The sequence below is a fragment of the Rhinoderma darwinii genome, chromosome 5, assembly GCF_050947455.1.
Source record: "Rhinoderma darwinii isolate aRhiDar2 chromosome 5, aRhiDar2.hap1, whole genome shotgun sequence".
NCBI classification, from domain to species: domain Eukaryota; kingdom Metazoa; phylum Chordata; class Amphibia; order Anura; family Rhinodermatidae; genus Rhinoderma; species Rhinoderma darwinii.
The window spans coordinates 327,237,838-327,254,824 of NC_134691.1; the positions used below are offsets into that span (position 1 = coordinate 327,237,838).

General features: G+C 42.5%; 1 protein-coding gene across 3 annotated transcripts in view; it reads left to right on the forward strand.

The window, feature by feature from the left end:
* Positions 1–14,997, forward strand: part of PTTG1IP2 (PTTG1IP family member 2) — a 68,220-nt gene extending 53,223 nt beyond the window's left edge. For 2 of the 3 annotated variants that reach the window (XM_075827672.1, XM_075827671.1), the window contains exons 7-8: positions 2,918–2,948; positions 12,217–14,997. In XM_075827672.1, coding sequence (XP_075683787.1) covers positions 2,918–2,948; positions 12,217–12,256 — 71 coding nt within the window. In that variant the 3' untranslated portion in view covers positions 12,257–14,997. The remainder of the gene's footprint in view (positions 1–2,917; positions 2,949–12,216) is intronic. The other variant, XM_075827673.1, reaches the window with a different exon arrangement.
* Positions 14,998–16,987: the final 1,990 nt, after the last annotated feature.

The following is a 16,987-nucleotide window of genomic DNA, read 5'->3' on the forward strand; positions in this document are numbered from 1 at the left end:
CCACTGTATATCAAACAAATCACTGAAAGGAAGTGGAAAAAATATAAGTAAATTAAGATTTCACTTTTCTTGTATACATTTAAAATATAGCGGCATTCAATAACAATGTGATCGATGTGACTTGTTTTATAGCTTAGTGCAATGTCTGACGCTGGAGCACCCAATGTCCTGGTGGATTTGCAGCGAAGCGATAATAAATGCAGCAATGTTGGTCAACCGGGACCCCAATGTATTAGATCCTACTGCATAAATAACGACATCAAGTAATTACATTTACATTCTATTCTAGCACTAATTGTGCTGTCTGCTAATTCTGAGCCACCGTGACTGTCTAAAGCTCAACTCGTCCCTCAGATACCGAGTGTGGGGGGACAGCTGAACGTAAAGTGAAGGTAAATGAGAATAAGGGGAGACCTGGCTGCCATCCAAGCCCTATAACCCGAGCGGATACTTGCTGGATATTTTCACCCGTTTGCTTCACTGTACATAGTGTGGTGCTATTTTTCTCAATTTTAAAGTGAACGCTACGCGTTTCGCTACATGAGCGAGAGATCATCAGGGGTGTTACGCTATATTAAGATTGTATCAGTACGAAAAACTGCCGTTACAATAACGTAGCAAGTGCGATGGTAGAATCATAGCAGTGAAAACTCTCAGATTCAGATAGATAATAGTTCGCGGTGACGAGAGCGCCAACTATAAGGAGACTTGGCTCCACCCATCGTACCTCCCACAACATCACGTCATCCCGTATTTTGATTGGACAGGAGAGTGGTAGGTGTGTGTATTACGTCATGAGGATGGGGGGGGGGGTGTCAGTTGTCATGGCAGCATTTCGTTGCTGGGCTAGAGGCAATGATCCCAGTAGATATCAATGGCTTAAATTAATATTGTACCAAATATGTTACACAGTGTTACACTGTCTGCAGACAGTACACATCACAAGAAGCTGATATTTAAGATTATTATAGTTTCGTAATTAGAGATATAATCTGAGTTGATGAGAGTGATTATCAAATACGGAACTACCCACAGTTACTCATTATATTAATGAACCTCACGGTGGATAATATTGGGTCTTAGTTCATTAATATTTATCTTGTGTTAAATCCTTATAAGTCTCCTTATAGTCGGCGTTCTCGTCGCCGCAAACTATTATCTATCTGAATCGGAGAGCGCAGGCCCACTATCAGGACTAACGCTCAGCAGTTTTAACTGCTCACTTATCAATTTATCGCAACCGCAGTTTTCACTGCTATGATTCTACCATCGCACTTGCTACGTTATTGTAACAACAGTTTTTTTACTGCTACAATCGTAATATTGCAGAACACCCCTGATGATCTCTCGCTCATGTAGCGAAACGCGTAGAGCTCACTTTACAATTGAGAAAAATAGCACCACACTATGTACAGTGACGCAAACGGGTGAAAATATCCAGCAAGTATCCGCTCGGGTTATAGGGCTTGGATGGCAGCCAGGTCTCCCCTTATTCTCATTTACCTTCACTTTACGTTTAGCTGTCCCCCCACACTCAGTATCTGAGGGACGAGTTGAGCTTTAGACGGTCACTGCGGCTCAGAATTAGCAGTCAGCACAATTAGTGCTAGAATAGAATGTAAATGTAATTACTTGATGTCGTTATTTATGCAGTAGGATCTAATACATTGGGGTCTCGGTTGACCAACATTGCTGCATTTATTATCCCTTCGCTGCAAATCCACCAGGACATTGGGTGCTCCAGCGTCAGACATTGCACTAAGCTATAAAACAAGTCACATCGATCACATTGTACTTGAATGTCACTATATTTTAAATGCATACAAGAAAAGTTAACTCTTAATTTACTTATATTATTTCCAATAGAACGTATTATGCACAAACCAAATGTTTTGACCTATAAAAGTGAATCCTCTGTTATTATTTTTGGTTTTTCTCAAGTTGTTTGTTCTAAAATTCTCTCTACCGTCTGTTCCAGTTACATGTTTAGCAATGTGCAGTTTGTGGCGCGGTCTTAGGCTCTGTTCACATCGCGTTTAGACACTACGTGCGGCTGTGCTGTACATATTCATAAGGTCATTTTGGCATATGTAGGGGAGGTATGCATAGCCATAACATTTTTATTTTTTTTACTGTATATAGTAACGTAGTTGACTACGATATTACATACAGAGGCATCTGATAAAAAAAATCTGTATACCGCACTATATACTTTTTTTTTTTTTTTTACAATAGGCGCTTAACGGCTACATAGACCCTGTTTGCCCATACTGTGCCACATTTCGAGCTTTCCGTTGGTGGTATACTTCGGGAAATACTCCAGACGTATACCTTCAACTGAAGGTTTTGATGTGATGTGAACAGAGCCTTAAACTTAAGGTATCGTCATAAAATTATTTTTTTCATGTCACTAACCATATAAAAAATATATAAAAAAATCTTGAAAAATTACTTTTTACAATAGCCAAGAGAACACACAAAAAGCTGACATTTCCTGTTTTCTGCAGTTCACTTGTCTTTGCTTTATAGACTGGGACAGGATCAGCAGAGGGCAAGAGATTTAATGACCGCTCTATTGTACTGTGGGAGGCCTAAATAAAGCAGGATAGTAACACTACACACAGATAATACTTTGTATGCAGCTCCCCTGTCACTCCCTAGTCTCTGGGGGAAAGGCTGTACATCACTTCCTGGTGACCGTAATAGTCTGACATTTCTCTGTCAACTGACTCTCATTCACTGTAGCTGCCATAAAGCGCGCACACCCTGCTGCACTGTCAATACAGGAAGGAAGTGTGTGTATCCAATAAGGCTCATTTGTCCCAGGATATGTTGGATATTTGCCTAAAATATTTTTTTTTCACTGGTTGTTTAGTAACTTTTTTCGTAGTTTTATAATAATTCTGTTTGCTGTTAGGTAAATCAACTCACCAATTACTGGCTTCCTGGTGAGCAGCCTATCTGATCAAGTAAAGCTGCAGTGTAAAGCATGGTAGAGGGACAACACAGCAGACAGCCTCTGAAGAGACAGGAGGTGGATTTCAGACTACCATAGACTCATTAGACAATGCAGCTAAGTAGCAGTCACTTATCATAGTTGTGCCCTGAAGGAGCAAAGCTATAAAGCAAACATTTGGAGATTATCAATAGCAACCCCATACTACTAGAATTCAATATCCTTTTAAAACCATGGAGGAAGAATGGTAAACCCAGGTGGATATTTTGCCCTTTGGTACTTTTTGTATGGCCAATTTTATAATGCGCGGTAACTGTCTGGGTGAACTGGGTGGTTTAGTTCAATGTTTGATATGTGTCCTTTAGGGTGTTGGCTAAGTGACTGGTTCCTATAAAGCTGGCCATATACGTTGGAGTGGCCAACCAATCCAGTTCATACCTTTGGCTAGACCAGTAAATATACGGGGTGAGATACAGTACAACTGGTGTAAAAGTCACCTGAACCTACCGTTTTTGTTGGAATCGGCCGACAATCTCATGTATATCGTTGACCACCCAAACGGTCCCTGATTTCAGATATCAACATGTTCCCCCAGAAGATACGCCGTTGCTAGAGATGTCTGACTGTGGCTTTTTCCCCTCATACCATTGAAATAAAAATTTTCTAATGCTAGTGTAGATGTTTATTGTGGCGTTGGCCGAGTCGTTGATGGGCCTGGTGGAATTCCACCCTACTGTGCAAGCTTTACCATCTGCACCCACTTTATGTAGATCAAAGCACTCTGGCTTCACCTGGGTCTTCTAGACGGGGATGTAAGTTTGGGTCCTTTTACACCGGCCAATATGAGCCGTAAAAACGAGCGCCGATCAACGAGACAGCTCGTTAAGCGGCACTCGTTTGCTCCTTCCACAAGGAGCTATGATCCGTAATGTATGGAACCAGTGATCGTCACTACGATCGCTCATCACTACGATCGCTCGTCCCTATGTATTACTATCATGTCGGCATATGAACGCTTGTTTGCCAGATCATTGTCCTGTGTAAAAGGGCCTTTTATTAATTTTATTAGTATTTTTTCTCTTTAGTATTATGTCGGCCTCGTCTTTTCGTGCAGTTGTAGACACTCGCTCGGTACGTGACGCTTCTCTGGAGGTGATTTACTTTGGAAGATTATGATCTTCTCAATCTGATGACCTTTCCTCTGTCATCTCAGCAAGGAGAGCGCTAAATGTAAAACATCTGCTAAGCAGTGATAACAAGAGTAGTTTATTAGGTTAGGGATGGTGACCCGCATCACATATTCCGTTTTCTGTTTCAAAGATTCAGCTGCTTTTTATTGTGATCGAATTACAGCATAGATATAAGTGTATTATTAGGTTTTTCTAATTATTAGGGACTTTTCATTCCTTAAAGGGCATCACCAAATTCTTCCATTTATTGTTTGGGTCATTGAAATAAACCCAGATACACTCGGATCTGCTCAAGTTGGATAAACCCGCTGATTCCGACAGGATCGACCAATGATACAATGTGTATGGGGTCCTCCAGAAAGAAGGAAAAGGCATGTTGTCACGTTTGGCGGACAGCTATCTGATGTATATAGCACGCTTTAGTTGACATGCACAAAATCCTTGCGGCTTTGTACTACAGAGTTATAGCCAGTTCTCGTGCCGCTGAATGTTGCTCCGTACGGCGCCATATTATGGAGATATTCTCCACTATGAAGGCGTACAGAGGTACAGTAGAGCCCCATAAACTTCTATCAATGCCATACTATGGCAGCGTTCAACGCAGAGGTTATTCCGAAAACCGTGATACAGTCGTATCTGTGATTTTTTTTTTTATATCCAAAGAGATTTTTGGAGATTAGCAGAATAACACTGTAGACAATCTATTGAGTTTTCGTCCGTGGTAGATATGAGCCAACAATCCCAAAAAATGTAATGGGATTCACCTGCAGTTTAACATTTTTGGGTCTTTAATGTGTTTTTAAATTTACCCAATCCTTGGTTTGATAAGCTGTGTCAGAAGTCTCTGGCAGCTGCTTATCACTCCCTTCTTAATGGGATGGCTTATTGCTAGGATATGCCACCACGTACTGATCGGTGGTGGTCCGAAAGCCGGGAGCCCTACTGGCATTCAGAATTACTTACGTTAACTAGGGTTGCGGTTATTCCCTGCACAACGATGCCCCCCCAGCAAGCCGCTGTGCGGGGTACCACAACACAAACACATACACTGAAAACCCTGCACACCAACTCTTTACCAATGTAGTACGTTACTGGGCAGGAAAAATGTCATTCTCAGGATCGGTAGAGGTCGGACCCCCACCAATCATAATATAATGGCATATCCAAGCTATACGCCATAACAATAAGAGATGGGAATCCCCCTTTAATTAAAATACCATGTTGGCCCATTACATAGGATAACTGCCAGTTATCAGTCCTCATTTCTCTATTAATATGGGGGCCTCCCGATTACCTGGTGAATAATATATTTTAGTGCCGAGCTTGGTGGGTGGTGTCTGATTGAGTTTGAACAGCTGCTAAGCAACAAGTCTCGGCCCCGTATGACCCCCAATGAATCTGCACACTCCTGCAGATACCTGCACGGTCCCCTTCTATTTTGGTAGCTTGTATTGCTTTCACCTCACACCTCCGTCCCCGCCTTTTGCACAAGACGTTGCTGCTGATGTCCAACATTAAAGTGGGGACTATAATAAAGGAAATAATTTTTTTTTGTAGTGTGGTGGAGGGTGGAGCGGCAGGATTGACAATATTGTCTCTCCTGCAAAAGATTTTGTTTTAAGTGCACTTATAGGAGTCGACGCTCTGTGTTTCTGCGTCCCTTCACAACACACGCCCTATTCATACGCCTTATTAGACACTCTGCCTCCACACCAGGCAGATCACAGAGCCACTGTCCAGAGCGGCACTTGCTCCGACAGGCTCCCCATAACCAGGTATTACATGGATGTCCGTTCACTTCCACATTTTGACAGTTTCCCCAGACCCCTCCGCTCTCCAGACACCCCAGTTTTGATAAACCCTTTTTTTCCCCACAGAAAAATAATAATACCGGACCATCCTTTCTTAGAACTTTGCATTGTGCCATTACTCTATCGTTCCTCTTGGAAATAAATCAATAAATTGACAGTGGGGTGTTATCATTCTCTTGTCAGTGGGATGTGTCCTTACACAGTTTGATACTGTCCAATCCGTGCTGAAAGTGTTACACCGTCAAAGGTATAACCCTATTGACAAGGGAAATGGTAACGCCCAGTTAATTAATTCTTACATTTCCATGAGGGATAGCAGAGGAACATGACAATGCAGAGTTCTAAGAAAAGATGCTATAGAATTTTTCTTATGAGGAATACAAGTGTTTACTAAAACAGACATGTCCGGAGAGGTGACCGGTCCTCTTTAATGAATGCAGAGGTCTACACAAAACTCTGACCGGACCAGTCAATGCTCCATAAATCCTGTCATGGGCATCTTAATATAATTCAGTGTCCCCAATACACAGACTGAGTTGTGAATACGGTTTTGGCTGAAGTTTAATCTTTACAGCCTGTGATAAACCGTTCGCAGACCAGCTTAATGTCTCTGCTGCGTAATCTTTATGCGGTGTTAGCAGAGACAACGTCGGGAAGTGAGGCTTTACACGCAGCCTATTGAAGTTTATTGTTGGATTTTTTTTTTCTTTCCTTGGGTTCGTTTTCCGTTACTTTTCCTGACACCAAATCTAGCTGCGCAACAAAACAACAGCTCGATCTAATGAATAATTTCCTATATGCAGATGGGAATTTTTCAAGATGCAACATTGTTCTTCTGGGGGCTCTTTTCCTCTGTGTCCAACTTAATTCACTCTTAATAAGGATGAGTGACAGAATGCGAAGAGATTTATTAACTCCGGCTCAGAAGATTAAACTACAAAATGTCATCTAAGACTCGTCTGTTGGGGATACGTTAATATGTGTGTGGGCTTTTTGTTTTTTTCTTCTCGTTTGCCCCAACCAGCTTTTCTCATATAATTTAGATGGTAATTACATATTTCGATTGCCTGGCATGGAGATAGGTAAGTGACACAGGAGAAGGATAGAAGCTTCCGTTGTAGTTTTAGGTTATGGTGGACTTAAAGGGGTTTTCCCATAATTATTATTAATCCCCTATCCACAGGATAAGTGATAAATATCTGATCGGTGGGGGTCTGACTGCTGGGACCCCACCGATCACGAGAACGGGCTTACCTTACTGTTCCTGGGAGCCCCATAGGAATGGAGTGGTACTGTCCATGCTAGACTACCGCTCCATTCATTTATATAGGGCTGTTGAGTGCGATCTTCGGCAGCCCCATAGAAATGAATGGAGTGGTGGCCAAGCATCCGCACTACCACTTCCAAGCCTGAGGGGTCCAAAGGCTCCTCTGCCACATAAGAAGACATCACTATTATCAGTGGCACATGACAGGGCTTACCGATTTTGCATTGGGGCCAAGGAGCTTTAAGTTACTCCTCTGTGGTAGGGTGACTGTAGGGCAATGCTCCTTGAGAAAAACTATGCCAAATTGCTCTCCACAATATGGACCCATAGGCACCCTATGTGGTGCACCCTATTCTCATCTAGTAGTAAGGCTTCTATGGAGGGATAGTTGTCTAATATGGTGTGCGTTGGAGGACACCACCATTTTTTCTTATCTCACTGATTTGGATTTATGGAAATTGCAGGGACCCTATTGGGTTAAGATATTGGTTAGGATCTAGTTCCTGGTACAGGGACCCTCAACAGTGATTTAGGGGGTAGCAAACAGGGCATTTGCTCAGGGCCTCTATGTCCTAGTGTCCCCTTAAGATGAGAATTCCAGGATCAAACTTCAACCACCCAATATTATTTAACTGTATGGTGCTTTATTTGGGAATTGAATGGTAGCATTATGTGGGCTCTATATGGCAGGATTAACCCGTGCTCTATATGGCAGCGTTACACTGGCTATCTAAGGGAGTATTATATGGAGGCTGCATATTTTATTTGGAGGTTGCATATTATTTTGGCACTTTACGTTGGTCCTATCATGCCACTATACAGTTGTATTATGTGGGCACTATATGGCAGTACAGCAGCATTATATGGCCGTATAGCAGTATTATATGGGCTGAAATTACAAGAAAATTGTCTAAAAATGGACGGGGGCTAGCGGACTACTTTGCTAGTTGCCCAGGACCTCATTTTCTATAAAACCATTTGTGATCACACATTCCCAATCCACCGCCCCAGAATACACTGACCCTTTACAGCGGCATCTATGTTTTTTTATTACGAAAGAATAAAAAAAAAATTGCCGTGCGTTCAGCTGATTTGTGAAAAGATCTGTTATCGGCCTCTAAATATAACCTGGGTTTTCATGTCCCTCAGTGAAGTCAACTGGCAAAAGCTACCTTGACCCTTTCTGTATATTGCCGATTACTCAATATAAAAATTGCCGCATGGTCGGTGACTACGACTTCTCCCGGGAACTAGAGAGCAAAGCAATTTTAAAATGTCAGATGTGGGGGTCTCGGGCTGTGGATGATACAAGAGAGAGTGAACTTTAAACAAGAAGCTCCATCTGTACAAATAGCGGTGAAGGTCTGTTTGTGTGTTCTCATAAAGCCTGGATTCAAGGCAAACACCGGGGACATTGAAATACGCGGCGTCGCACCTGTTTCGACCTGATCTCGCTTTATTATTACACTAACATAGGCCCGAGACGTATGGATTTCATCCTTTGTGTACCAGGATTTATAATTGGCTTTAGGGCTCGTCCACACAGGTCAGGTTTGCTGCGCAAAATTCCACAGCATATCTGACCCAGAATCCCCAGAGCAATCCGCCAGAAAATCTGCACCAGATCGTGAAATCGGCAAAATTCGCACATGCAGATTTTGCTATGGAAAATCTGCAACAAATCCTGGGTACATTAATGCCTCACGCACACGATGTGTATTATGTGCAGATTTGCTGTGCGGATTTACTGCAGCAAATTTGCAGCGTAATACAGTACCAGCAAAGTAAAAGAGATTTGAAGTAATCCCAACTACACGTTACAGAATTTTTCCGCATGTAAATTGACCTGCGTTGCAAATTAAAAAACGCACTAAAGTTCACAGCATAAAATCCGCACCTGTTTCTGCGTTAAAACGTCAAATCTGCACCTAAAAATGCATCAGTAAACGCAAAATTACCTGCGTAATTACCAACATTTATCTGCAGTTTTGATGCGGAAATTTCGCCATGTGTGCATGAAGCCTAAGGGTATGTTCACACATAGCGTAAGTGCTGCAGATTTGTGTATGGAAAATTCAGAACGTATTACAGTAGCATCAACGTGGATGTAACCCCTTTCTGACCGCCCACTTTCTTTTGACGGCAGGCGGTGCAGGTTCCAAGTCTACAGTGACGGCTTTTTGCGTCGATGTAGAAGAGGCTGATCAGCGCTCCAGTGAGTGCTCATGCTCCAAGCAGGCGCTGTTACTAACCGATACTGACTATGGCAAGGATCGGAGAAAACCGTCCATGTAACCCTGTAATAGTCGCGGTCCTTGATTGTGGTGTGATTACAGGGCACCCCCCTTTCAATCACGTCGCCCACTTGGAGACTACTTGAACCATCTGCAGTCAGTCCTGGGGACCTAGAAAGGACCCCAGGGCTGTCTGTTCAGTATGCCTGCTGGTAGGGTGTTAAAATAATATAAAATAAAGTTGTTAAAAAGGCATAAAACAAGGCCTCATATAGCTACGGCCATGGAAAAAGAAAAATATTATGGCTGCTGAAAGTGTCACAGTATGGTTTAGAAGCTCGTAATATACTTGTGAGGTCTCCTCCCCGAGGAGAACATGTCCAGGAGATGAATCAGATTTTAATTTATTTGGTGTCAGGATCGTTTATCCCTGTTGATATATTAGAGAATGCAGAGAGTTGTTCAATCCAGTTTCCCTGTAATCTAATTCATTATGTATGAAATGTAAACCCATCTTGCAAAAGTAAACACTTGTGGGTCACGTCAGCGAGAGATGCCGGGCAATAGGAAGCAGTAAAATGTTCCTTAAAACAGGGATTTATGGGTAATTTGTGAAGTTCTCAATCACTGGTTACAATATAAGCAGGAAGCCATTTATATAGATCTGTCTGTGGCATTGCCCATCTTTGACCTTCTACATAGCAGAAAGTACATCACCCAATGTTGTCTCCTTTACTGTACCGGCAGGTTAGACGCCATGTGTCATTTTGTTATAGTAAAGAAAAAAACGAAGCAATTTTGCTAATAATCTTGATGTAAAAATCTCCTACAGTTTTGTGTATACAGCTCCTGTGCAGACCAATGTGTCTCCATGGTTACAGACTCTATGCAGTATGATCTTGTTCCACTTTCTTTGCCCCCTCTTTTTGTTAACCTACAGAGGGAGTATTGTAAACATGACTGCAGTATCTGGCTACATATAGGGTTTGTAGTCTGTTACCATGGAGACACATAGGTCTTCTTATGAGTTGTGTACACAAAATACCAGGACGTTTCTAATCAAGACTATTTGCAAAGTTGCTTATTTTTTATTTAATATTAGAGCGATAAAAAAAATGGTTTGTTCAAGTGTACTCCGCCTTTAGAGAACAATTCCACCATTAAAGGGCTAAGCCCATCTCAAACACTTATGGCATATCCACAGGTATTGGTCCCACGTCCAGGACCCGCATATATGTAGAGAACAGGGTCGCCCCCCCCCCCCCCTCCCTATCTCTCACCAATCTAGCTCGGCGGTTACCATAAGCTTCATGGAAAGGAATGGATAGAGCCAGGCTCATTCGTGGCTGCCTCTCTATTTATTCTCCGCCTGGATGCGGCGGCCGGCCCGCACCTACATATTGCATATCCTCCGGACATGCCACAAAGGTCTGAGATGGAAATACCCCTTTAATGTACATTAACAGTCTGAGGGCAGCATAAAGTAGTAAAAAACACATTGATTTCAGCGTGCTGTCACTTCAGTAATGTACCGTAGTTTAGGAAAATATACAGTTTATACTTGCGGCGCGCGTCCAGTGATGCAGGGCTTGAGTCCAATGATATAGATGTTCCCCTACCTGCCCCCGCCCCCTCCTTCCAGCCGTTGATTGACACGTTTTTCCCTATACACAGTAATAGGGAGAAATGTCTCAATCAGCGGCTGGGGGGGGGCGGAGGGGAAGATCTTAATTTAATATTGCCCCTAAATAAGTCTAATATACATTATGTCAAAATGTATTGCTGCCCCTTTAAGTAGTTAATTCTGTCAATGCGGTCCTCAAGCCAGAAGCAAAATCACCGCAGTACTTTTTTTTTTTCCCATTTCTACGGCTGAGATGGCTCTGAGTGTTGCAGGGTTTTTCTCCTGACCACTTTACTCTCTTGTTGACCCGTCTTGCTCATTGGTTATATTTTGATTTTCCTTTGTATTCCGTTTTTGACAATCTGACCTTAGATTGCTGTCAAATTCTATGTTCTGTACTTTTGGTCCTCTGGGACCATATTACTCTGAATCCTAACATTTGATTTTTCTCCTTTTTTTTTTTAATCTACTATTTTTATGAGAAGAATGTAAAGCTGCATTGAACTGCAGTACCTCTCTTGACCACCAGATAGCAGTTTCAATCTCTTTAAGATACCGTAGTTTGTTTTCTATTCTGTGGTCAGATTATTATACCAAGTAATGGTTGTGATTATTTCTATTGTGTTATATTTCTTTAATTATTTTTTTCCCGCAATTAAAGGGTTACTCCCATCACCGAAAAGTAATGACAACTTCGCTAGTATATGCCATAACTTTCCAACTGCCAGGACCCCAACTGAGCCTGGTATTGAAGGGGCAGCGCTGCGTGCCCTTCAAGGCTTTTCTCTGATCCCGGCCGCTGGCTGTACAGGGGGCTGCTACACGGCCCCATTCACTTAATGAAGCTGTAATTCTGTTCCCTGCATAGCAGTTAGTCAGGAGTGCTGCTGTGCATAGAAAAACAATGGAGGGACCGCTATGGGCCTTTCATCCATAGAATCGGTAAGGGTCCCAGTGGTCGGACCCCTATCAATCAGAAAGTAATGGCATATTCTAGCGATGACTTTCTGGGATGAGAACAACCCATCAACCCTTTAGTCCTATTCTAAATAAAAGTTTTGTGGCTTATAGGTGGCGTTAGTCATGAATCTCACTGTAATTTTAATCCGATTTTCTTTTCTTTTTATTTTTTAGGTCTTCTTCAAGATACGGATCATCCCTACAGCAATTTTGATAACGAGTAGATTTGGATAAGATCTGTGGATTTGAATCCGTCCTGCCGCATGCGCTAACCCTGCAGACGCTGGATTGACAGCAGATCATTTTCACAGTGTACTAAGTGCATGAGGCTCCTGAGGTTAAAAGCTGGACATAGACATAGACATAGTGATGTTACTAAGGATCTGTTCATGATAATCAATAGGTCTATGGTACTTAAGCGATCAGTTCCAACCAATAGAATCTTATTCCATTGGTCGGAACAAGTATCTGAACCTTTTAATATTTTTCTCAGTTAGTGATTAACCCTGCGATTAGAGGAAAAACATGAACAGCAGTGCGCCATAAGCGATATTTGAAATGGTGGGAATATCATTCCCATTGTTTCAGATATCTCCACTTGTCTGCCCCGTTACCGACCAGCATCCTGATTGGATCGGGGCAAATGTTCCCATCTATAGCCCGCTTATAGAGGACCTGGCAGCTATCCTCACTGTTTTAATAAATACTTGCATTCCCCATAAAATAATCATCTTTACTTAGAACTCTGTGTTCAGATGTCCCTCTGTTATTCTTCCTGGAAATGTATGAATAAATTGACCACTGGGTGTTACCATTCCCCTGTGACTAAGGCTTTATTCAGATGAACGAGTGTAAACTCAGACGTGAAAAACTGACGTTTTTTGCGTCCGAGTCGCACCCATGCGGGACCCGTTTTTACAGATCCCTCATAGACTTGAGTCTATGGAGGGATCTGTGAAAATGGCCAAAAATAGGACATGTCCTATTTTTTCACACAGGCCATTCACACGGTCCGTCAAAAACAACGGTCGTGTGAACAGCCCTATTGAAATGCACGCAGCTGCGTGGCCGTTCAAAAAACCACCGTCGCACAGACGAGATTTACGTTCATCTGAATAAAGCCTAACACTCTGTTTAATCAGTGCTGACAGTGTGGGACTGTGTTGGGACACACCCTATAGTAGCACCTAGTTGTCAATTCAGTTATGCAATTTCCAGGAGGAATAACAGAGGAACAGAACAACGCAAAGATGCTTCAGATTTGGGGAATGCAAGTATTTCATAAAACAGACATATCAGGAGAGCTGACCGATCCTCTAACATGCAATTTTTTTGTGTGATTTTTTATTTTTTATTTTTTTTTCTCCATATTATTACCTTGTATTAATCTTTGATTTCACTTTGGACGTGACACAAATATGTGAATGTGAAAATTTATTTTTGTGTTTTTTATTTCTTTTTTCTTCAAACATTTCAATGTCTTTAATCGTGCTTTGTTGCTGCATATTTATAGGGATTTGGCATTTCTGCTCGAGTACAATTCTGGGTGTTCAGAATCCCAACGTTTTTGTAAGGTTGCCTGTTGTTAGAAACAAGGGTCTGATATTTATTTAAAGACAGCGCCACTCTTGTCTGTGGACTGTGTCGTGTATTGCAGATAAACCCTATTCAAGTGAATACCTGCAATACCAGACGCAGCCTATGGACAAGAGTGGCGCTTTGTTCTGACCCCTTTTAAAGCAGAGTTCTACCTGGGAGCCACCCCAAAGACTACATCAGTCAATTGCTTGAATAACAATTCCATGATATCCTGATGTTACAAAAATTGCTCCTTTTAGGCAATGGACTATCCCGATAATATCGAGCCAGTCTGCTGGGATTTCAAATTCCCCATGATTACCCTTCAAATCTGTCAACAGGGACAGATTATAATACGACAGCCCATTGTTTGAGTCTTTTGATGTATTCATGAATTTGGAACTCCCTGCATCTAAATGGGGTATTAAAAAAACCAAAAAACAATAACATATGGAATTGCCCTAATATATTATAATATATATAATATAATTACCTAATATATATTTTGTAAAGTTAATACCAGTGGCGACTTTGCTTTAAGAACACAGTGCAAGAGGCAAGAAAGTATTTTATATTGCGCTTGCTTTGACCACGTCATCTTCACATGATCAGGGCGACTATTTTAAAGGGTGTTTTTGTCCTACAGATAAGTTTCATTTATGGGATTGTACTTGCAGCTTTTTCTAAATACATTGCATTATAGTTCTAGCTTCTGTTACTTTTTCATTTTTGCAGAGCTGAGCTGATCAATGCAGCAGAGCTGAGCTGAGCTGATCAATGCAGCAGAGCTGAGCTGATCAATGCAGCAGAGCTGAGCTGATCAATGCAGCAGAGCTGAGCTGATCAATGCAGGAGAGCTGATCAATGCAGGAGAGCTGATCAATGCAGCAGAGCTGATCAATGCAGCAGAGCTGAGCGGATCAATGCATCAGAGCTGATCAATGCAGCAGAGCTGAACAGATAAATTTATCAGAGCTGGGTTTCCTTATGGCATAATGTGCAGTGATTTGGGTTATCAGTAGAAAACTGGGGAAACCTACTGCGTTATTCTAGCTCAGGAACTTAAAAGACACAGTTCAATGACAGATTCAGCTCTGCTACACCTATACAGCTACATTGTTGTTACGGGTTCCTGTGCTTTTCTCTATATTATTGATTAGGTCTACTAGATTGTTACTTACGAGCCAAACACTTATTATGATGCTATGTATTTTAGCAAAAAAGCTGGGACTTTGTATTATCAAATATTGCACTTCATTCACTCTCACTTGTAAATCTTTATTTTTCGTTTTGTATTTTGTTGCATTGGTATTCTATTAAAAAAAATAAAAGGTGAACCCTTCCCTCTACAGTGGGGGGGACTTATGTGTCCAAGGAGCAATGTACTTGTGTTTATTACCCATCAGGAAGAAGTTATACAATGGAGGCACGAGGTACCAAGTGACTGCCTGTTCTGTGTATAGGTGATGGGCATACTTGATGTATATGTCTCTATTTTTTCACAGTAAGGCTGGATTCACACGAGCATGTTTGATCCGTAAAGGACGGAACATATTTCGGCCGCAAGTCCCGGACCGAACACAGTGCAGGGAGCCGGACTCCTAGCATCATAGTTATGTACGACGCTAGGAGTCCCTGCCTCCCCGTGGAACTACTGTCCCATACTGAAAACATGATTACAGTACGGGACAGTTGTCCTGCAGCGAGGCAGGGACTCCTAGCGTCATAGATAACTGCACTGTGTTCGGTCCGGGACTTGCAGCCTAAATATGTTCCGTCCTTTACGGACCGAACATGCTCGTGTGAATCCAGCCTAAAGGGTAAGTAAACTTTCAAATACCACTGACATGTCATAGTGACATGTCAGAAGTTTTGATCGGTGAGGGTCTGAGCATTGAGACCCCACCGATCGCTAAAACAAAGCGACAGAAGCGCTTGGGTGAGCGCTAAGCCACTTAGTGTCTGATCGGAAAGCTGAGCAATTGGTGTACGGGCCCATAGACTTTTTATTGAGCCCGTATACCAATTGCTCGGCTTTCCGAGAATAGACTATAAGAAACTATGCGGCTCAGCGATCTGCCGCTTCGTTATAGTGGGCATACTTGATGTATATGTCTCTATCGGCGGGGGTCTCAGTGCCCGGACCCTCAACGATTAAAACTTCTGACATGTCACTATGACATGTCAGAAGTTTTTTGAACGTTTAATTACACTTTAAGATGTATAAGTTGTTTAATCTGACCTCATAATCATGATGTATTGTCTGATCAGAGATCCGCAGCATTACCACCCTGTGTATGTACCCTAAGCCCTCATACACACAAGCATACGGCGGTACACAGACCTCAATACAGATCCGCGGTATATACCCATATTGCAGTACATGTCTATATGGCCTTGTTGCCCATAGCAACCAATCGGAGCTTAGCTTTTATGTTATGACTGCTCTGGAAAAAAATAAAGCTAAGCTCTGCTTGGTCGCCATGGGCAACAAGGCCAGATGTTTTTACTGGACAGTTTTGGTAAATGAGGCCCTGTGCACTGTATCTCCATGTGACATTAAATTGTGCCTATTCAGCACAGATTTTCTGTGAACATTTAAGTCTCCCTGCTGGGACCCCAAGCGATCACATGTAATCTGTGGGGGAACTTGGCAGTAAGGCCTCATGCACACGACCGTAGCTATGTGTGCGGCCGTGATTTTCGGGTCGGCCGGCTGCGGACTGTCAGCGGACTGTCAGCCGCAGGCCGCCCGCAAATCGTGGGACATGCACATGGCCGCGGCCATTGTTTTCAATGAGCCCGGACCGCAGAACCGGGCCGTAATAAGACATGCCCGTTCTTTCTGCTGTCCGGGCTACCGGGCCGTGCACGGACCGCAAAAACTACGGTCGTGTGCACGGCCCCATAGAAAAGAATGGGGCCGCAATTCTCCCGTGGATTTTCGGGGGAATTGCGGCCGCAAAAACACGGTCGTGTGCATGAGGCCTAAGTGTTCAATTTCCCTGCAGCGCCACCACAGAAGAAATTAAGTATTACACATTACAATGGATTGTCTATGTAATGCTGGACAGGACAGGTCCTCCAGAGAGAGAGGCGCTCTTTGTAACCTGCTCTCCACTCTGGCGAAGAGACGAGGACCCTGAACAGAGAACCCCCTGTAATATCTCTTTTTCTAAACTGGACAGCCCCTTTAAATCCACAACTAAGTTTACAGAAAAAAAGTGCATGTATATTTACTGTAAAATCAAGCGTATTGAACTAGATTACTTCCGATCTGTTTCAATATATTGTTAAAAAAAAGCCTCAAACATAAACACTTGACCCTGGAGTATATGAGGAAAACCCGCAAAAACAAAGCACAACA